General features: G+C 35.3%; 2 protein-coding genes across 2 annotated transcripts; both read left to right on the top strand.

Moving 5' to 3' along the window:
• Positions 1-9,440: 9,440 nt before the first annotated feature.
• LOC120251840 (uncharacterized membrane protein YuiD) lies at positions 9,441-15,477 on the top strand. The gene is made up of 5 exons (XM_039260498.1): positions 9,441-9,696; positions 11,068-11,224; positions 12,533-12,583; positions 12,776-12,868; positions 15,287-15,477. Exons 1-5 carry the CDS (start codon positions 9,542-9,544, stop codon positions 15,344-15,346), a joined length of 516 nt encoding a protein of 171 aa, XP_039116432.1. The 5' UTR covers positions 9,441-9,541; the 3' UTR covers positions 15,347-15,477.
• A 5,016-nt stretch (positions 15,478-20,493) lies between these two features.
• Positions 20,494-21,655, top strand: LOC120251362. Its single transcript, XM_039259900.1, has 4 exons — positions 20,494-20,903; positions 20,987-21,377; positions 21,530-21,535; positions 21,644-21,655. The coding sequence occupies exons 1-4, from the start codon at positions 20,494-20,496 to the stop codon at positions 21,653-21,655; spliced, it is 819 nt and encodes a 272-aa protein (XP_039115834.1).
• Positions 21,656-23,662: the final 2,007 nt, after the last annotated feature.

Here is a 23,662-nt window from a genome sequence, read left to right as displayed (position 1 = left end):
GTGCTCCACTCGTGCTTAGCTTGAGCACGCACACGAAAGGAGCACACAGACCATGCTTCCCCTTAAAGTATAGGACATTCTTTTCTCGAAGTAATCATAAGGAGAAAGCACCCTCGTGCTTTGCTTGTGCTCTTGCTGATAACCAGGGAGTCCCAGACAGAGGAAACCATGGGGAGATGGCACGCCCATGCTCTACTCGTGCTTGCATTGGACACTTAGAAGTGTTGTTCTTATTGGTTGGTTTTGTCCCTAATTTCACTCCATGTGTGTTATGAGCCATAAAAACCTACAACAAAGACAAACATGCCCAAAATAACATCATTTATAGACAAAATGCGCTAAAAGACAAGCAAAGGAATGCACTGGAGATATGCAAATTGTGATATAAAATGCACTCATCATCTCTCTCACCAAGGTGAATGAATTAATGCAAACCAATTAATCAATAGATCAATAAAGAAAGCAAGCATTAAGAACACAAGATTAAAACTCAACTAAACTCAGATTAAAAGGAAAACACAATGTAAATCAATACAAAAAATAGAATGCTAGGGTTCACATGCCCAAATACCCTCTAGGGCTTATCTCTCCATGGAGCAAGTTACAAAACAAATGATGAAAGAGTAAAAATTTGTAAAAGCCATGGAAATAAACCCCCTTTTGAATTCTTGATGATGGCCTCAATAGGTAGTTTCAACATCTTGATGGATTCCTCTCCAAAGCTAAGATTACCGATGGCTTCCTTGATGCTATGATGGAGGAGAAATTGATAAAAATTGGTGAAGAAACATCCGCAAAGTTGCAAAGATCTCATTTCCAAACCCTAGCCGCCTTGCCTCTTCAAAGCTGTGAAAAAGTTAAGCTAAAATAGGGCAAAATAGCCTTTTATAATAAGAAATCGGGGCTCCATATGGGCTCCCACAGGCCCATGTGCGATAGAAATAATCTCCACATGGCCATGTGAAAATTCCACACTGCCATAAATAGTGACTTGTTGCATTACTGCTATAGTATGCTCACGATCATTGCTTCTAAAATCTCCTTCTGAGACCACACGGCCAGGCACACGCCTGTATGATAGATTACACAGCTTCTTGTCAACTAAACGTCATTGGGAAAGCTCTTAGAGTCTTCACACAAGTTGGGACATGAAGAGGTGATTGCCTTTGTATCCTTCCAAATCATGAATTAACTTGAGCTCTTTTAGAAGTTGCCACACATCTCCATGTGTATGATCACAACTTGTGTCTTGATCCTTGTGTCATGCAAAAAAACTCCCAAAATGTGCCTTCATGACATATCTCTGCTTTTTTTTTCTCTCTATACGTCTTCATAACCCTATTTGCATAAAAGAACACCAAATACAATTTATGAGTCATAAAACCTAATAAAAATGATGCTAAATGCATGTAATTAATATGATAAAATATGTTCACTCAAGCACTTATCAAGTATCAAACAGAAGAGTTTGAGGGTAGGCTTATGCCACTAAGAATAAGCATAATGGCAAGACATAAGGGCTTACAAGCACAGCTTACTCCCATAAGCCAGGGCATAAGGGTCGGGCAAAGAAGCACATGGGTAGTACTTATGTCCATAAGGAAGGTTTCAAGCATTAGAAAGAAGAGCTTACAGTGCAGTGCTTACGGCCGTAGGTTGGACTGTAATACCCAAATAGTAGACCTTGCAAGTAGAGCTTATGTCCTTAAGTTTCCTGCAAGGCATGTGATCTTTCATCTCCAGGACTTTATGGTCTCCTTCTTATGCTTGTAAGTTTCCCATAAGGGGTTAGGTATAAAAGGATTTATTGAGGGCTTTTGAGATATCTTCTGGCAGCCGAGCAAAGGGAAGAGAGGATGAAACTTCTAGGGTTTACTTCAGTCAATCAAAGTGAGATCCAGGCTTCACCAAGGGTCAATGGCATCAAGGAAGCTGTCGAAGTTGTTCTCAACAATGTTTTGAGAAGACTCATGGGTTTTCATCATTAATCCAGGATGGAGAAGCTTGAGGAAGTTTTAATGTCTTTTATTGCTATTATTTCTTTGCTTGGATTGTATAATTGTTCTCCATTGATGGATAACCAAACTTCATCATGTTTGGGTAGATATAGAACTAGGTTTTATTCTTTGAGATATTAGTTGTCGACTCTTAATCTTTCAATCAACTTTTGCAATACATTTTCGTATTTTTGAATTCAATTGCATGCTTTAATTGTCTTGAACTCCATTGTAGTGAAAGTTGGGAATTTATTGTTTGATGTATATGAATGATGATCAAGAGGTCCACCGTACATAAGAATACCAAGAGTGTAGGAGGACACAAGTCCTCCTAGAAATAGGTCACTTCAGGGTTGAATTGCAAATCCCTATGTTTCTTTCGAGTGAGTTGACATTAGGGTTCTTGTTTTTCATGCAATCATAGGGAGTTTGAATAGGAAGAGATGTCAATCCCTCTTTGTATAGGATTAGAGTTAATTTCTTCTAAAGAAGAATTAACTACTTCTTGAAACCAGGTTTATCTTTCGAAATAGTTCATCCAGTGTACTACAGTAGTAGGGTAGTCTATATCAGTGTTGTATGGGTCCAGTTATCGTGCTCCTTAAGATAGGGGGCAATATGTTTTAGGAACTCTCTCGTTTAGTTGATTTGCATTTAATTAATGCAACCTTGTCCTGTTCTTCATATCAACCTTAGAGGAAGTTTATGCCCAAACACCTTCATCTCATGCTTGATTGTCTTTTTAGCTAGTGCCACCAATTAGTTTCCTTCATGTTATTGTTCCTTCTCCGTTCCAACTCAACACTTGCATCTTAGGCCAAATAACAGGGTGAATGGCTAGCACTAGTAATTTCAAGTTTTCTGTGGGATTAACAACCTTGTATCCATTGTACATTTTATAATTGATGAGTACGTACACTTGTATTATATAGGTGGCATTAGTCCCTATCAATAAACTCTAGAATTGTTTTGTATTAACTTGTTTTATATTTGAATTCCTACGTTATTGAATATTTTTGTAAGTTTTAATGTTCATTTGACTTTAAGTGTTTATTTATTTGAAGATGATGGTTGTTATTGTTATAATTTTATTGAATGAAATTATTAAAATTATTATTTGCAAAATGTTACAGTATTCCTAAATTGCTGCAATAGATTTTATTAATCATTTCAATAGATATTACAAATCACTGTAATAGATATTATAAATTATTACCGTAGATAAAAAAAAACTGTTACAAGGTATACCACAAACTGATGTAATAACTGCTGTGAAACCCTTGCAATATATATTATCAAACTGCTACAATAAATATTATAAAACCATTGCAGCAGGCATTACCAAACTACTAAAATACAAAAGAAGATTTTACAAATAGAACCAAAAACTTTTGACAATTGTTTACCTGCTACTATAGCTTATATGCCTAATGAAGTTCATATCTCTTGGCAAATATGAGAAAATACGAAGATCTGTAGAGAAGGAAAAAGTTGGCAGCGATGGTTGCGGTGGAGGCAGGCTATGGTGGAGGCAAAGGTAGAGAAATTAAAGTGAAGGTGGGTGATGGAGTCGAAAGGCGCTAGAAGCCAGTTTGGAGATGGGGTTCAATGAAGGGTGAGGAGTATCAGAGGCTAGAAAAGGGGTGAAAGGGTTAGCCTTGTGGATATTGTAATATAAATTTATAATGTAGGTTTATAATATGGTTTTATATGCCACATCAACCAGGAAAGTTATTCGGGAAAAAGAAATTGAGTATGTATAACAATACTCTTACTCAAATAAAACATAATTTTTTTTCTTTATATAATAATTTGTTTTTTGAATTGGATTAGTATTAGTTATTTCTTCATAAAATTTTCATATTAAATTATAATAACATTTTTCATATTTTTTTTATCCAAGTAATTTGTTATTTATTTATTTATTTTTAGATTTTTTCTATGATAATTAAAAAAAATAAACCGAGGTTGGTGAGTTGTGTCAGCTCGCCACAATAACACAAATAAGTTTCGAAAAATATGTAATAGTACTTTTCTATTTTAATAAATGGAAATTGCAAAAAAAAAAACCCCTAAATTTGCAATATTGTCAAAAACACCCCCTTAATTTTGCAATCCCTAAAAACCCCTTCCTTTTAAACTTAATGTTTCTCAAATCCTCAAAGCATGTAACGGTGGTTAACGGAGTGATTTTTAAATTTTATGAACGAAAATGCTCTTGCATGGGAAGTCGTGGTTGCGACCCATATCGCAGGTTTGAGAGGAAGTGTGTGTGGGGGTTTCTAGGGTAACCCAAGAGACTAAATTTCATCGGAGCCAGTATACTTGTTTTTTTTTCTCAACTCGCGTCTTCCGCTTTTCCCTTTCCGAAGTTGTCTCTACCGGCACATCCTCTGTAATTTCAGCTTTTCCCTTTCCACCATTGTCTCGAATAAGAAGTCCTGCGCAAGTATTCGACATTTCATCAGTTTGCAATCTAAGGTATTGATTATGATTTTATGTTAACTATTCTGTTACAAAAAAAGATTTTTCAGTTTTGTTTTGTGGTTATGTTTTTATTAGAAGATATTGAAGTCCGCAGGGGGATTTCTCGGTTAGGGTTTTGTTAGTCTGCAGGGCGATTTTTCGGCTAGGGTTTTGTTTTGTTTTACATTTTCATCTGTATACACTATCGAAATAGTTTTTCGATTGTTATGATTTGTGTAATGTTTATAATGTATGTTTCCCCTTTCATTTGATATGGTTGCAGTTTTACAAATAAGGTTTACGTTTAAAAAATGAGAGGTTATCGTTTAAATATTGTTGTCGTTGTTTAAGTATTGTTGTCTCTGTTTAAGAAACTAGGTCTCTGTTTAAGAATTGAGAGGTTACCGTTTAAAACCTTATATTTCTGCTTAAACATTTGTGAATATTGCTGGCTGAATGTGTTGTTATTGTCGCAGGTTTGTGATATGACGGTCAACCTAGTTAATGGGCGATGCTACTTAACACAGGTAGTGGAGACCTTGGCTGAATTGAAAGTTCACATGACCCTTCGACACTGGGAGATCATTTGAAGGACACGGTTTGCAGCATTTACTGAGCTGGAAGCTATATTCCAAGAGAGGGCCCTTCTTGATTCTCTATTGCAAAGGTACGATGGCCGCACCAATAAATTCAGGATCGGGGAAAGCCTGCTGAGTTTCAGGCCTGAAGATGTGGCCCTCGTTCTTGGTCTGCGATGCGATGAAGACGTAGTCGTGTTTCAGAAGAAGAAAACATGCTCAACTTTCGAAGAGAGGTATTTTTCAAAAACCTGCGAGAGACACAGAGACTCCATCAAGAGCACTCTTGAGCAACTCGTTGGACAGAGGGGAGCAGAAGAAAATTTTGCCAAACTCCTGATGGTGTACCTCATGGGTACAATTCTCTTCCCAAATACCTCATGCTCGGTTCTGAACTGGATCGTTGATTATATCGATGATCTACCTGGCATGGGGTGATACGCATGGGCGTAGGCGACGCACAAGTGGCTTATGGAGGACATTCCACAAGCAGCCGCTCGAGTGCAAGCTAGATGCGCGGGGAAGAAGACCAACACAAGGTATATTAAAGGTTGCTCAGTCACGCTTAACATCTGATTTTACAAGCTGACCAGAACGTGAAAGAAAGCCCGTTTCGGCAAGATCCCAAGGATGTTGTGCTACGTTGAAAATACTTACCAGAAGCAAGCGACGATAGAAACCAGCTTGTCATCTCTCAAAGGAAAAGAGGTAATAAATCATGAACAATGTGTTTAACAGTAGTTGTTAATGTTTAAACATATTATTTAGCGTTTAACTGTGTTTATTTACTGTTTAAAATGTATTCTTCAAAGTTTAAACATTTTGTTCTCTATTTACGTTTATGCTATAATGTTTAAATATATAAGTTAAATGTTTAAATATAGTTTTTATTGTTTAAACTGAATGATTTCGCTAAGATTGTTTGGTTTACATATGTTAGTTTCCTGAGCTGGTTCCGGGGAATACTGATGAAGATATATTTGTTCAGGCCAACCGACGAGTGAATGCTATTGCTCCAGAACCACTTGCTTGAAGGCAAGATGAGAGGGCAACCTCTTCCGTGCGCGCTCGACGCCGTTCTCCTACTTCCATCAGCAGAGGGGAGAAGAAGAAAAATTTGTCAAGCTCCTGATGGTGTACCTCATGGGTACAATCCTCTTCCCAAACATCCTCTGCTCGGTTCAGAACTGGATAGTTGACTATGTCGATGACCTACCTGTCATGGGATGATATGCATGGGCGCAAGCGACGCACAAGTGGCTGATGGAGGATGTCCCACAAGTCTTTGTTTAAACGTCAAGATTTTATGTTTAACAAATGTGATTTAGTGTTTGGAATATTGGTCCACTGTTTACGACCTTTTTATATCATTTAAACACATATGTAAACCGTTTAAATATTATCATTTTACTATTTAAAAATATATGTTATTGTTTAAATTGAATGCTTTTACTGACATTGTGTTCACTGACAAAGCCTCCATCAAGAGAACACTTAAGCAACTTGTTCACTGTTTAACTAGTTTTGATATCGTTTAAATACATAAGTAATCCGTTAAATATTTTGATTTAATTGTTTAATGTTATTGTTTAAATTGAATGCGCCCCCGACGTTGTTTAAATATCATTTTCATTGTTTGATTTCTAAGTTTATCTGTTGAAAAACATTGTCTCTGTTTAAACAAAATATTTAAGTAAAACGTTAAGAGATAATGTCTCTGTTTAAATATTAAAAGTTGACACTCAAAGTAGTTTGTTTCATTTAAAATAATTTACACATTTACAATGCCCTCTGTTTAAATATCAAAAGTTGACACTCAAGTAAGTGTGTTTCATTTAAATATTTAAACATTTACAATGCCTAGTCGGACCTTGGACACTTGCGACTTGATCCTCTTTCGTCTATTAAGATTATTGACACCACGGCCAGCATGAAGATTTCGGCTTTCCTCAACAAGTATCTCCATCTTTGAATGCTCACGGCGGTTGCATAACATGCGCATCAACTTGAACCTGTACAACGTAGAACACAAACACTTAAACAATATTAAACAAAGACATTGATAATTACATAGGTAAAATTATATTTAAACGAAGAGCGAGATATTTAAACGCAGACAATGATGTTTGCACAGTATGGAAAAGATTTTAAAGTATAAGAATAATTCTCAAGTGATAAATATCAACTCCATCCTAAAGGATGTGTCACGGTCATCCTCCTTTGGAGAATCCTCCGCAATCAAGAAATAAGTGAAAACTTTTTTATCTTGCCCAAGTTGAAACGCCCGCTTAATTGCTTCCCCGTCATCCTATGCTGGAGAATACTCCGCATTCCGGCAATTACGCGAGTATTTCGACCTGGGCAAGAAAAGATAGTTCAACTTGTTGATATAAAAAATGTGGTCTAGCTAAAGCGAAAATCCTGCACACATGAAGAAAAAACTCATCCGAGAAGAAGCAGAGGAGAAGGAGGAGGAGGAGGGGGTGTCCAGGGGAAGGGGTCTTTCTTCTCATTTATGGTGTGAAGTCCACAAGCCGGTTGAGGATTTAGATCCGAGAAAAAAAAAGGGAAACACACGGGGGACTGAGCTTTTCTCATTAACGAGGAAGGGGTCTTCCAATATTTATGTTAAATTTAAGAACATTTAATGGCGTCATTAATTCTTGTGCACGGGATACCCTAAACTTGCCATCTGTCACCTGCCAACACTTCAGTTTAAACGGAGAAGATAAATATTTTAAGTAGAGACATAAAGTTCTTAAATGGTAAATTATAAATTTAAACGTTAATTTAAATAGTTACATACTTATAATTATATTAAAAGAAAAAGACAATGTTTAAATATAAATGTAATATATTTAAACAGAGAAGGGCACAGTTAAACAGTAATGAACTTATACAACTAGATAAAATAAAAGAGAAGAATCTTACAACGAGAAAAACTCGTTTTCAGTAGGATTCGATAATGGCACATCGTCTGTCTCGACAAGATCGACTACAACTCATTTGAAGATGGAGTACACGTGACACATCCTCTGGAAGTCGACATCGTTTTCTGTCGGACAAACCGTTTTATATCCATCGGGTGTGATAAACTTCACCCTGACACGGGAAACATCGAAACCCCATCGCTCACATATCTTAGCAAAACTAACACCGATTTCCAAGAAGTCAGGGCAGTGAAAATTAGCACTCGAATCGAAGAAATTCTCACCTTATCAGGAAACTGGCAGAATTCAAATCGAACAAACCAAATGAGGAGAGGAAGAAGGAGAAGAAGAAGAAGAAGAAGAATTGACAAAAAACAAACACATGATGTGATTGGGCGGTTTTTTTCCCACCATTTTCAAGGGCAAAAAAGAAATTTCATAACATGGACCCATTTGAAGTGAACGGTAATGGTAAAAGGGAACTTAAACAATAACGGAAGGGGTATCCGGGATTTGGCAAAGTTGGAGGGGTTGTTTAGGATTATTTGAAATTCACGAGGGTTAAAGAGTAATTTTCCCTTTTAATAATATATATTTTTTAAAAAATAAATGAAAATAAATGGGGTTTCAAAAATTTAGCACATTTAAAAAAAATAATAACATTATTTTAAAAAATCGATTAAAAAGGCAAAAAATATGATATTTTAATAATAAAAAAAATAAATGCAAAATAATTAAGGTTGTGTTTGATTGTTCTTTTTTCCATGGAAAAATTTTCCATGGTTCATTTTCCAGCTAAATAAGTTGTTTGTTTGTCAAAATTTTCTGTGGAAAATTTTTTCCGCAAACTCTATCACATGACCCTATTTTCTCTCAAATCATGGAAAATGTGACTTTTTCCAGGGAAAATTAATGCAATCAAACAACAAATGAGGTTTTTTCCATGGAAAATATTACATTTTCCGTGGAAAATAAGAGCAATCAAACAACAAAATCTGAATTTTTCATAAATTTTTTTTAATTTTCTAACTAAAAAATAATGCCAATCAAACGACTATTTTTTCATTTCCCATGTAAAATTTTTTCATGAATTTTTTTTTTCAGCTATTTTCCATGTTGCCAATCAAACACAGCCTAAATAATTCTATATTCTAGAATACCCAAACCCAATCAGCCAACCAGTGCCAATTAACCATTATATATGAATTCAATATTTTGGTTTGTCTTATTGTTATTTTGTTAAATAAAATGATTTAAAAAATAATAATAAAGGACAGCAATATACATTCTTCAAAAAAAAAATGTCATACGGGACACGTGGCATTATCCGGTTTGTGGAAAGCACTGGAATTTCGCCGGGAGGTTTTTTTACTCCTTCAGCCAATGAGAAGTTAACAATGGGCGAATACGTATCCCGAGGCAATTAGTGATGGTGATGATCTAAAGATAAATTCTCCGGTTTGGTGCCAACGTGGGTCCACTCAGTTTGTTGGCAAGGCGCAGTGGGAGAGCGCCATTAGAGACGAGCTCGGAGATCGGAGGCCGGCGAACCGGGGAGAGAGCCTTAGAGATGGACGAGGTCTTGACTACGGGGGATGTCTCCTCCTCTTTGCCGGCGGCTACGGCAGGGACCGCGAGTGCTCCGGTTCCTCCTTCCAATCTTCCCCTTGTCTCGGCTTTCCTCGCCTTCTCCATCGCCCAGTTCCTCAAGCTCTTCACCACATGGTGCGTGCCTGCTGTGATGCTCCTTTGTCTCCATCTTTTTTTTTGGGGCTTTGTTTATGCTTGTTGTTTGGTTTTTGATGTGTGTCGTAGTGGAGTAATGGAGTTGTTAAGTAGTGTCTTGGTTCCTGATGTTTATTGTGAATTCTAGAGGTGTTAAAGTCCGAGTCTTTCTCCTTGATTGAAGCGTAGATCTCTCGTGATGCTTGTTTTTGTCTTTTTCAATGTGCGTTGTGGTGGAGCGGTGGAGTTCTTATTGGGGCATAAATGCAAACATCTTGTGGCCATTGGTCATGGGCGTTGTTCTTGGTGTTTACTGTGAATCATGGCCGTGTAAAGCCTCAACCTTTCACCAGAATTGATGATTGGATTTCTTGTGATGCTTGTTCTTGTCTTTTTCAATGTGCGTTGTGGTGGAGTGGTGGAGTTCTTATTGGTGGCATAAATGCAAAAATCTTGTAGCCATTGAGCATGGGCGTTGTTCCTGGTGTTTATTGGTGAATCATGGCCGTGTAAAGTCTCAACCTTTCACCAGAATTGATGATTGGATTTCTTGTGATGCTTGTTCTTGTCTTTTTCAATGTGCGTTGTGGTGGAGTGGTGTTCTTATTGGGGGCATAAATGCAAACATCTTGTGGACGTTGCGCATGGGCGTTGCTCCTGGTGTTTATTGGTGAATCATCTCCGTGTAAAGCCTCAACCTTTCACCAGAATTAATGATTGGATTTCCTGTGATGCTTGTTCTTTTGTTTTCAATGTGTATGGTGGTGTTGTTGTAGAGTTCTTGTCATAAACACAAAGATCTGAATGATTCTAATCATGGTTAATACACTCAGTGTTAATTGTGAATCATGGGTGGCCTTACTGAAGTTCAGACCTTTCTCCCATTTGAAGAATAGATCTCTCATGGTGCTTGTTCTATGTTTCAATGTGTGCTGTTGTGTAGTAGAGGTTTTCTTTGCATAAACACAAAACATTTCATGGGTGGTAACAGTTTGAATATAAATTAAATCCTATTGAGGTTTGACCACTTGATACGTTCCTTTATTAGGTTATTTATGCATTAAACTTAATATACCGATCATAATTTACAAAAGTTTTGTATATATACTTTGATCTTCAACATGGGCGATATTGTGGATGGATTAGGCAAAACTGATGGTTTCTTGGTGCTAATAGCATTGTTCTCTTTGTAAAATTCAATGATTCAGATCATATTGTTAGTATAAAGAGTAAATTTATTTAATTTTTTTTAGCCATAAACTAGGCCCGAGGGATGCTAAATTTTCTTTCTTGTTTCCTATTGTTGCCAGATATGAGTGCTTTAAGGTATGCTTTTCTAATGAATTTCATACTTTCAACATTGAGATGCAGGTTTAAGGAGAAGAGATGGGATTCTAGGAGATTGGTTGGTTCAGGTGGAATGCCTTCATCACATTCTGCAACTGTGACTGCTCTTGCCATGGCTATTGGTCTACAAGAAGGAACAGGAGCTTCTTCATTTGCTATTGCAGTAATACTGGCATCGATTGTATGTTCTTATCAACTAAATTTTCTTTAATTACTTGTGCCTTTTTCAGTCGGTAAACATTTGTTGGCATTGTGTTAAAATTCTGATGATAAACACTTTGTTGTCACATCATTGAAAATCGTTGTAAAATTGTAAACAATTATTAATAAGTACCTAAAAGGCTGTTCATTTTGCCAGTTTATTAGGCAAAAAGACATACGAATCCCAAAAGCCTAATCTGTTACTCTTGTATGTGCAAACCTAGCTGATATGCATCTTGTGGTTTCTCTTATCTACTTGTTATTGGTTTTGATTTGTTTCCTAGGCATCTGATAGTTAACTCTTTGTGTTTTCACTATTTAAGACTACTGTCTCAGTAAAAAGTTTTTGTAAAATATTTTACTACAGGCTATTTTTCTCAGAGCATCTTTAAACTTATATATCACTATTACAGTTATTCACCTTCTTCACTTGCTTTTCTTGGTCAATTAGTTCCACATTCGATGTAAGCTTTGTGGCATATTCCCATCATAATAGATTGCATGCTAGACTTGCTAGCTAATATTGAGACTACCCTATTCTGGGTTCCCTTGACTTCTAATGGTTCTAAATGATGAACAACCATTGCCAAATACTTTATATTGAAATGATTACAGCTTGGGTATGTCTTACGAAAGATTTTTAAAAATCTACCTTTCTACATGTTTTTATTTAAACAGTTGATAAGACTTTTAGCTTATACAATGTTTTCTCTAAACTTCATTGATGCAATTTATGTGAAGTCATGATTTTACAGAAAGTATTGTTTTTTTTTTCTGTAAGGGAATAACTAAAAATTCTTTACCACTAGTGCCACATCTCCCGTATATGAGGATTTTGTCCTTTGCATCCGACCTGAAGCTGGTCATGCACCTTTAAACTTTAGCACTTAAAATAAAAAATGGTCATGTATTTTCTTGTAGATCAAACTTGAAGTTTACACTTCAAATTTTATTAGATTATCATATTCTTTTGGAGTTGTATTCCATTGGCCTTGATGTGTGGTTTGCAAGTTTTTCAGTTTGTAACTATAACGTCTTGCAAAGTAGTAGTTGACCTTGTGGACCTTTGTGCGTAAATTCTCATAGCAATCCCTTCATTTATTTTTTTATCACGAAGCTTATTTAGTTAATATCTATCATTTCTTTTTTATTCCAGCCAGGTTTAAACTTCTGTTAATTTCAGAATGTTAAGTTTTTTGGCGTTGCTTTCTGAAATTACATCATGTGCTCTTGCTTTCTATTATATTTGCAAAAATATTTCACCTGGATGTTGTAATCATATCTACAGGTAATGTATGATGCAACAGGTATCAGGCTTCATGCAGGCCGGCAAGCGGAGGTAAGATTTTACATGTGAGATGAGTTGTCATATGACCAACTTTATTGACATCTAAGGAAAAAAAAACATATTCGTTCGTGCCTGATTCAATCCCTTATAGCGGGTTTGTTTTGATATACCGTTAATAACATATGCATAATACATCACATGAAGCTAATATATACATTATTATTGTTATCATTTCATGTCCAGTTGTTAAATCAAATTGTATGTGAGCTGCCACCAGAGCACCCTCTATCAAATAATAGACCTTTGCGTGAACCTCTGGGGCACACTCCTCTGCAAGTAAGCTATCCATCTGATGTCTTATACATCTTGCTTTTCTTAAATGATGAGTTTCCTTTTTGTCTTGATGATTTTTGCCATTTTCACTGGCGTGCTTCTATTTCATGACTTGGTTTCATGTAGATCCAGGGCATACAGTTCTGGTTTCATTCATTTACATTAGCAAATCATGCTCTAGTTTTCATCATATTTGTGAAAAAATCATTATGCAAAGTTATTTTGGGCTTTATGGGGTGATTCTAGCAAATAAAAGTTGGAGCCAAAGGCTATGTCACTTCTAGCTATGTTGGTTAATGAGCTGGGCTGACTAGAGAAGGCTTGAAACCGAACGTAAGGAATATTGAGCCTTCGATTAATGGGTGTGTAATTAGAACTAAAACATTAACATGTTCAAGACTCTTTGGTACTTAGACTGTAACTTGGAGTGAGGCGGTAAGATGAGGCAACTGACTGTTTTATTTATGGAAATTTTATATTTTGTAATAATTAAAACGTATTGGTATATTTCTAGAAAAATGAGTGTGAGCAGAAGAGACTATCCTGCTGCCCTTGTCATGAATGAATATAATAAACCTTGATTCAAAAATAATAATGGCAAAATATAACCCCCCATCCTTGTCATATCTGATTTACGCAGAAAGACAAGGCAAACTGAACTGTAGGATTGCTGTGGTTGTGAAACAGTTCAAATTTGCATAGGCTGACTCCAACCTATACTTGAGATTCCAAGCAATCTAATCTTGATCCATGAATTATAATTAATTAGCTGAATCAACTATAGGGTGGAGGTGAACTTTCTCAGGTGCAAATGAGAATTTTTTATATGATGTAGAAATTGATGTTTAGAGAGTTACCTGGTATTGTAAAACCAGGATTAATTGTGCCTGGCAAGACCTGCCAGGATGGTTGTCTGTTGGGTGTCTTTTTGCAGTTACATAAGTTAAACTAGCTCATGAAATCTTATACATTGTCTTGGATGATGTTATATGCAACTATTGAAGCAATTTAAGCTACATGAGCTCAGGCCAATGTCTTGGACTCATTTCTAAGTTCTCCGAGGATGAATGCAACACATTGTATTAGCACTTGAGATCGAGTAAATTGAAGACATTGAGAAGTGTGGATTGTTAAATGCTAAGTTGAAGTGGAATGATATATTGACTAAGACCAATACAGTTAGTTCAATGTCAACAGATTGTGTGAAAGGAGAAGGCAAAGAAAGGTCACACTATTACCATCTTAGATTGCTTGAATCTTCAAGATAGTGGTCTGTTGGTTGCTTCCTGTATACACCATGAACACACCATGGCTTATCTCCTGCCACATAGCAGTTGATTGGGAAATCCATACTGTTCTAATTGATTTAAGCATTGAAAATATTTAACGCCAAATATTACTTTTTAAAGATTTCTTACTTATTTTTCTTATGAGAAAAAGTAATGGTGTTTAACAATGTCAAAATGTTTGGCACAAAGGTGTTGATATTTGGCCCCTGTTTGGATTCAGTTGTCTTTCAAGTGCTTATTTTGTGCTTTTTAGACATGTATGTTTTGAGTGCTTTAATGAGCAAATTTAAGTAGTTTTTTTGGTTCGGATACCTCATTTATTACGTACGTTGGGCTTTACATTGCATGTTTGGTTGTGTTCTTGTGAAAGCATTTCGAAAGTGGTAAATTACCACTAAACTGAATTCTACCACTACTCAAAATGACAAATCCTATTCCAACTCAACCAAGAGAAGCACAAAAAATAACTTTAGAGATTTTTGAAATGAAACACTGAGATTAAAATTAAAAATCTATTTTGATTGCTTGTGCTTTTGTAGGATAAGGGACTAGTATCTTCCTGCATACACGTATCTTCCTGCATACACTGAAGCAAAGAATAGATTGATAACTTCTCATCTTTCAAATTAGCCAATTCAAACAGGCTTTTCTGTCCTAGCAAGCAGTTATTTCATTAAATGCTTATTTAAGAAAGAAGAATGTAATCTAAATGGGCCCTTGATCATTCTTCTAACGCCTGTTAGGATTGTTTTTCTTGATTTCTACGCAAATATTCACTAATGAAATTTAGAGCTTCTTCCTTTGATCTGCACACAGCTTTCCTTAGTATAGTATCTCTTTTTTTAGCACCACCACACCTTCAAACATCTATCTGTGTATTATACTATTATTTGATTTCTGCTGTGGACTTCTTAAGCATATTTAGATTTTTAATGCATTATTTACATGGATAACATTCTTAGAATTCCATTTCAGTTAGAAGCATAACCTTGGTTTAGAGTCATGGGGGCCTGTCATGTTTCATTTATTCATCTATCAAAATGTTTTTGTGGAGATATGTGAATTGTTTTCTATGCTGTATTTCTCCTAAGCAGAACAACTTCATTTTGAGTTATCCTTGTTCTCTAAACAGGTTTTTGCTGGTGCTGTTCTGGGATGTGTTGTTTCCTACCTGATCAGGAATTCTGTGTAAAGTAGGTACTTGTCATAAATTCACATGCTTATTTTATTGATGCCTTGCTTGCTTTTACGTAATGTTATGCTGTATGGTTCTCTCATGAGTTAAGCATATATAAGGACTCGAAATGCAACCAAAGAAGAGAAGGTAATTCCTTGAATATGTTCAGCTAATTTCTCCATTTATTTTCCCATGATCATGGTTTAAAGGGCTTCTGTTGAGAGTAGTATTCATGTTGGAGTCCGAAATATACAGATTTCAGATGTCTCCTCTGTTATTCTCATGTGAATTATTGTAAAATGCTTTGAAAAACCTCACATTTTGCGGTAAAATACAAAAAGAATCAAACTGGATAACTCAGTTTCTGCCATCAAATGAAATCTCGATATTTTTGGCTCACTCACTAATAATTATCGGAAAATGATGACTAGTAGCAGACTTGGTTAAGATGCTCAAACAGTAGACCTAGTACTATGCCAGTTAAGATGGACGAACTCCTAGAACAATTGTTTTGGGGTATTACCAATATCTATTGATTTGTCAAATGTTTTTTTGTTGTTTCTAATTTAATAGTCCATCTCTATTAAGTAATTGTTCTTAAGTTTGAATGTTATGTTTGTTAATTTAAATAATTGTGATTTATTTACTTTTAAGTAAAAAAAAAGGGTAACAGTTTATTAAGTAATTGTTTGTAAAAGTAACAATTTTACATTTGCTTGGCTTCCACGTGGGTTCCGGCATGAAGCCTAGTGTTAAAACAAACTCAATATTTTTTAAAACACACACACACAAAAACAGTTTATGGACACAATAATAACAACAATCAAAGCAGACAACAATAACAACAACTAAATAGAAGAGAAGCATGAAAGAATCATGATCATAAAAGCACTGCATCTTCACTTTATCTGAGGCTTCCGAAAGAGAGACCTTATATATATATATATATATATATATATATATATATATATATATATATGCTCTCTGTGCTGCAGCAGAAAAAAAAAACAGCAAATTGTGGCTTTGTTTTCCACTTTTCTATGTTGACAGAGTGAGCGAGGATAGCAGCAATGAAGATTTGGCAGACCTTGTCTTTTAATAGAACAGTGGACTCACTCAAAGACAAAGACACATGCCCGGAAAAATGATCAAACACTTGGTGTTGGTGGCTCATTATTAAACTATTTCACACGGGCATATCATCGAACACTTTGAGAGCATGAGTGGTTTTGATTAAAATAAAATCAAGAATGATGCTTGATTGATATGTTATTTATTCAACAGCATGTTCAAATTGATAATTTTTATTAAAAAAGATTTTATTGAAGTTTTCTTCTTTTCTTTAAGCTCAATTCTTTTTAAAGAATATTATTAATTATGATAATAATGGTTATATATTTAGTTTAGTTCTAATGAATGGGTAGGCCGACACCTACATGTGGTCCTGCAGGAAGCCTAGACCTTAGAAAAAAGATAACTACTTTTTTTTCTCATTCTTTGATTTTTTATTTATTTATTTAATTATTTTGAAAAAGATGGGAGATAAATCAGGCACATAAGAAAAATACCAAATCTATTATTTATTAAGTTGGAATAGCTTGAAAAAAAATTATATTATCCACACCAGTATAATGTTAAATATTTACAAAAGTGTATATAAAATGGTGTTAAATTTTTTTTTCACTCATTTTGTTTTTACGAGAACAACAAGCCATATTAGTCAAGGGATAGGAGGTACAAGGTGTATGAGGTACGGTGATTTGTAGATCTCCTAGGTATAAATCTTTTTTATCATGCAACCCTAGAAAAGAAAAAAAGTGCTCCTCACACAAATTTTCCATAGGGAACCCTATACATTAAGTTGAGGGGCACTTTTTTTTTTTCTCCGGGAAGGGACGGAACCAAGACTCGATGGTAGAACTGGCTGAAGCCTAAAAGCGAAACATAAAAGGTAAAAAAAAAAAGTAGAAAAAATAATTCAACAAAATAGTTATTTTAAATGAAGAATAAAGTGCTAAAATAATAAAAAACTGAATACACATATTAAAAAACTATAGGGTATAATTTAAATTTTTGTTACTACCTATAGCAAATATATGAGGTTTTCAATAATTTAACTAATAAAAATACATCTCAAGTTTGTATTTTTTAAAAATATATTTTTATATATGTTATAATATATTTGTTAGATCTCATGATCAATTTAAATTATTTTAAATTACTAAAATTTTTATATAGCATTTTTAAAAAAATTTTAATTTTTTTTTTAAATTTTGAAATCCTAGTAGTTTTTCAATTAAAAAATAAAATGTGAAAAAAATATATGCATCAGGGAGGATTTAAACTTAGGTGGGTTAAGATCACATGCTTTATGACTAAACCCACTAATCATTCAAGTACAACTATATTACACATTTTTATGTGTCCAAATAATCTATTTTATATTAAGTATAAAAAAACAGAAACCATAAAATCTTATATTACCTGGGAGTGGTGTCTCGGCGTTGAGGGCCGCTTCAGCTCCTACCAGCCTCCTGGTTCCGCATCTGTCTCCGGGCTTGCATGGTAGAGAAGATTTAAGATGCATAAAAATTTGAATTGATTTATTTTAATTTATTTTAAGATTTTAATTTGTACTACTGAGTTGGTCGTTATATAGTGGCTCATAATTAGCCAGTGGGTGCCTTTTAACGCTTGTCACAGAGACACGGTCGCAGCCCAATCTGATCATAAAATTAGATTCCTCTGACCTTAATACAAGAATACATAAGAACCTTATTTTAATTAATTTAATTCTAATCACATGATAAATAAAAATGATTAAAAGATGATAACATAAGGATACCTTCAAAATCACCCTGTTTTGTTAGTTTGGTGTATAATTTAATTTAAAGTGATCAAGAAGACCTTTTGACATTATTTTCTTGTTTTGGATTATAGTAAATATATTTACTTATTTATTCCCAGCCAATTATTCAAATTATTATTATTACTGGCTTTTAATAATCAGCTCAGTATGGTTCATTGAAATCATGGTCCACACTGACTAATTGGAACTTGGAGGTACAATAACAAAAACACTCATGAAAATAAATACATTGCAATAGATTTAAAAATTTATAAATAAATGTAAAAAATTCTAAATAAAGAGACTTATCAAATGAGATAACTAGATAACTCTCTATGGCATGTATGTGGATAAAACAAGGTCCTCATATGGTTAAATTTTTTTATAAATCACTCAAGTTTGGCCAAATTTCATTTTGCTCACCAATGTTTGGTTTGTTTCTAAATGCTCACTCAAGTTTTTAATTTTTTCACCGGCGGGTCACCCGATTGATTAATGTTTTAATCTGTTGACGTGGAGGCTTGATTAACATTTTAACTACTCAAGTGGTTGAACACGTGATATTATGTTGCCACTTCACCGCCCTCTTCATTACAATGACAAACATTTTCCTGGGCTTCTTCATCATCATCGTTTCCACCGCCCGATTGAGCAGCACAATGAGGAAGTGGCTAGCGGCTGTCTGGAGAGTGAAAGAAAATCAACATTGAAGACGAAGAGGGTGAAGAATGTCGGTGAGTTGGGAGATTCGAAGAGAGGGTGAAGAAGCTCCGGAATACTGTAAGTGGGTTTAATATCGGTGAAACCCTATCCTTTGAACTCTTCCTAAGGTGCAGTTTTAGCTTGTAGATATTGTGTTTTAAGTTTAAAAGGTCTAACTGAACTATGCCCCCCTTCCCCACACACCCTATTTGGTTAGGGTTTTCTCAATTTCAGAGATTTGAGAATATGCAGTTCTGAAGCCAATGTGTTTGTTAATTTTGATGAGGAAAAGAGTTAATTTTGTTTAGGGTTTGTTAATTTTTTTTAGCAAGCCAAAAGTTTGATTAGTAGTTCAATTGCTAGAGAATATGTATTTAAATTATTGGGAAAGGCATGTGTTTTAACGTTGGGCTTAATTATAATTAGGCTTACACAATTGCAAAGTTTTCTTCTTTTTAAGGTTATTATGAGATTGTAGTTAAAGTTTTGTTTCATTCTTGTTAATTATGGGGTTGGCATGTGAAAATTAGCATCCAAATATGTTTAGAATAAATCTTGTTTTCCATGATCCAAAAATGTGCCTGAATTTTGATGAAATAAATCAAGTCAATTACTCTATGAAAGAATTCACAGCTATGCCATGAGTTGAATCTCACTTTAATGATTTTTTAATGATTTTTCAGTGAAATTTTGAGTTGGATAGATGTTCTGGTTAATGTCTCTGCTTTCTTCAATTAGACTTAGTAGTTCAAGCTTTAATCCTGACCCAAATATCATCTTAAGATTGTTGCTTGATTTTTGGTACATGTTAGATCTTGACCTTCATGAATCGATGGTTTAAGAATGCTTTCTTTTTTGTAGCTAATTTTTTGGGTTTTGAAAATGTTTTAATTTTGGATTTGTTAAATCAAATTTCAGGTGCCAATGCAGAACTATTCACAATACGTATGCATTGTATGGTAGATGATATAGAAGCATTTGTTGGGTATGTAGACTACGTATGTGCAGATCAAATATCAAGGCTCGAATTGCTTAGTATGGCTAGAGAATTAAAGTTGGAGGTTGAAAGGTGCAACATATGGTACTTGGATGCCCACAATGTAAGCAAAAGCCTAAAAGAGATTTCATTTGATCTAGATGCACTGACAATGGCCAATTATGTGGACTCGAGCAGGGAGATTTGTGTGTGCATCAAGAATACCAGAATGAATGTGGTTCATCAAGGTGCTACAGGTGGCAACACTTATCGGCAGAATACCACCAATGCAGTTGAGATAGAAGACTCACAAGAAGATTCAGAAGTTCCTGAAGAAGATGATCTGAGGGCATCCTCATCCTGGGTAACAGTAAGGAAAAAAATATGGAAGAAGAAGTTCATATTCATGACTCAGAATATAGTTATGGTGGGGGCTCAGAAGATGATTGTAGAGATGATGGCCATAATTCACATGACAGTGCAATAGTAAAAGGAGAAGCCCCATAGGTTGACTTTGATGATGAACTCTTCTATGATCATGGGGATTCTGGTGAGTTATATTCTTGTTCATCAACAGACTCAGAAGAATTAATGCCTTGTAGACCAAAATACTCAGAGTTTAATGAAGAAATTAATATGGGTGATCCTCAGTTTAAGATAGGCATGAAGTTTAGGGATTTTAAACAATTCAAGGATGCCGTGAAAAACTATGGCATTAAGAACATATTTGTGATGAACTTTAGGCCAAATGATAGCAGAAGATGCAAAGCAACATGCGCAAGAGGGTGTCCTTTTTACTTGTGGGCTTCACTCATGGAGAGAGGTTCCACTACAGTGCAAATTAAATCAGGGTTTATGAAGCATGAATGTGCAAAGGAACATAAGAATAGGCATGTGAGTGCTCCATGGATAGCAAGGAAATACAGGGAACAGTTCAGGGCAGATCCTGCTTGGAAGCTAAGTGGAATAATACAAGCTGTTAGGTTAAATCAGTCAGTTGAAATCAGCAGGCTAACAGCATTCCGGGCAAAATCCATTGCTTTGAGGTTAGTTTTTCTAATTATTGTTATATATGGTGCAAATCATGTTTTGATTCTTTAATGGTTGTGGTCTATTTTTGTAAATCCAGGGAAATAGATGGGGATGAAGAAACACAGATGCAAAGTCTGTATGACTATAGGCTAGAGTTGATGAAAACTCACCCAGGATCAACTATCAAATTCCGATGTGATCAAGGAGTTTTTGAAGCCATGTATGTGTGCCTTGCACCACTGCGGCTTGGTTTTTTGGCTGGATGTAGAAGGATCATCTCTGTTGATGGGTGTTTTCTTAAAGGATTGTATGGAGGCCAGCTCCTTTCAGCTGTAGGTGTGGATGCAAACAACTGTAGTTACCCACTAGCTTGGGCTGTTGTTAACAAAGAGACCAGGATGAACTGGATATGGTTCCTGCAGTTGTTGAGTGAAGATCTCAGTATTGGAAACAGCCATGGTTGGGCCTTTGTCAGTGATAGGCAGAAGGTATGGTTGTAATTATTTTGATTGATACCATGCTTTTAGTTTCAATTTGTTTTTGCATGTGATGGGTTGCCATAGTTTTTGTATGTTTTGACTGCATTTTGATGTCCATATTAGTTCATGTTTTGCTTTTGATGTTAAATATTCCGGAACAGGTTTTAGTATGATGTATTAATTATTTTTTATGTTCTGCCTATGCTCTGTCTAATTATATTTTGATGTGCAAATTAATTCATGTTCTGCTTTTGATGTTAAATATTCTGGAACAGGTTTTAGTATGATGTATTAATTATTTTTAATGTTCTGCCTATGATCTATCTAGTTATATTTTATTGTGCAAATTAATTCATGTTCTGCTTTTGATGTTAAATATTCTGCAACAAGTTTTAGTTTGATGTATTCATTATTTCTGATGTTCTGCCAATGTTCTGTCCTTATATTTGTGATGTAATCATTTTTTTTTTTATGTTTTGTCTATTTTGTGGGGTCTTGGGTGATGGTGTGCCAATTAATTAACATACTTTAGGGTTTAATCAATGCAATAGATGAGTTATTCCCTAATAGTGAACATAGGTTTTGTGTGAGACACATTCACACTAATTTCAGGAAGAAATTTAGGGGGAAGGCACTAAAGGACCAGATGTACCTTTGTGCCAAAGCAACCTACCAATCTGCATTTGATAGGGCAATGAACATCCTCAAAGGAATGTCTATAGGGGCTTATGAATATATGAAGAACATAGATCCCCAGCATTGGTCTAGAGCATATTTCCAAACACAGTTCAAATGTGATATTCTATTGAATAACCTATGTGAAGGGTTCAACAGCCATATACTTGAGGCCAGGACAAAGGGTATAGTGTCTATGAATGAAATCATTAGGACCCAATTGATGACAAGGATACAAAAAAGGAGGGATGCCATGAAGTATTGCACAACCCACCATTGCTCAAGGATCATTAAAAATTGGAGATGTACAAGGAAATGAGTAAATTTTACACACCAACCTGGTCAGGGGGGGCTAAATACCAGGTTGTAGGCCCTGATGGTCAGTTTGTGGTAGACAAGGATGATGAGAGTTGTTCATGTAGGGTTTGGCAGTTAACAGGACTGCCATGTAGTCATGCAGTGTCAGTTATATATCACAACAATGGTAGACCTGAAACCTACATACATCCATGCTATAGTGTGAGCACATACCTAGCAACATATGGGCATACCTTAAACCAAACCCATGGCAGGGATTCATGGCCCAAGAGTGACCAAGGACCCATGATACCACCTTTGGCAGTTAACAAGAAGAAGGGTAGGAGGACATTGTTGAGGAGGAAAGAATTTGGTGAGGAAGTCCAAGGCTTCACAAACGGGAAGGTGAGCAAAAAAGGTGCTAAGGTTAGATGTGGCTTGTGTGGTGCCATAGGTCACAACAAGAGATTTCATGCTAATCAGGTGATCTTACCAACTAAATTCATCCAATTATCTTTATTCAATTAAATTCATGTACACGGCTTATATAAGAATTCAAAACTGCAGTCAAACATGGAAACTGGGATTGGGAGTGGAGATGGATCAGGCACAGTACAACTACAAACTAACTACGTGGTACATTTGATTAATTTAATTTATATTTGGATTGTACTTGTGTTCTAATAATTATTTACTCTATTGCAGGTTACAAATGAAATAGCAAATTATCATGATGGATCTCATGAACCCTTGTCACAGGTGAGGGAATTTTAATAGAAGTGCTTGTAGTTAAACTTGTTTCAACAACCATATATTCTAGTAGGTAATATAAAATAGTTTCACTGATCCCCAAGTTCTGTTGTAGGTGATTTCCAATCCTGTAGGTGACAATTGGGACAAGGGGAAAAAATTGGATACCAAGGGAGGTAAAAGGAGCAACCGGAGCTAAGTCAAGGGGCCCGGTGAAGGTCAAAGATACTGATAAGAACACCAATGATGGAGGGGCTACAAAAAAACAGAGAGTTTAGCTTCCATGAGGTTGCCTAAAAGAACAACTTTCCATTAACAGTTTTTTTTTGTGGCTGGATAATTCAAATAGCCATGTTTTTTTGTACCCCTATACTCGTACTTTTTTTTAATTTGCATCAGTGAGTTTGAGTTTTTTTGTACTACTCGGGTTTATACTCGATTACCATGTATGATGTGTCAATGCTGTGTTTTGTACACAACCCAATGACATATTCTCTTTTCAAATTTCAATTTGTGAAGTGAATACTTTGTTGTGAATCCCTTGTAAATATCAGTTTCTTGTGAATGCTTTG

Source organism: Dioscorea cayenensis, chromosome 20, assembly GCF_009730915.1.
Source record: "Dioscorea cayenensis subsp. rotundata cultivar TDr96_F1 chromosome 20, TDr96_F1_v2_PseudoChromosome.rev07_lg8_w22 25.fasta, whole genome shotgun sequence".
Taxonomy (NCBI): Eukaryota; Viridiplantae; Streptophyta; class Magnoliopsida; order Dioscoreales; family Dioscoreaceae; genus Dioscorea; species Dioscorea cayenensis.
The sequence above is the reverse complement of the archived record's forward strand: the minus strand, read 5'-3'. Positions and strand labels throughout refer to the sequence as shown.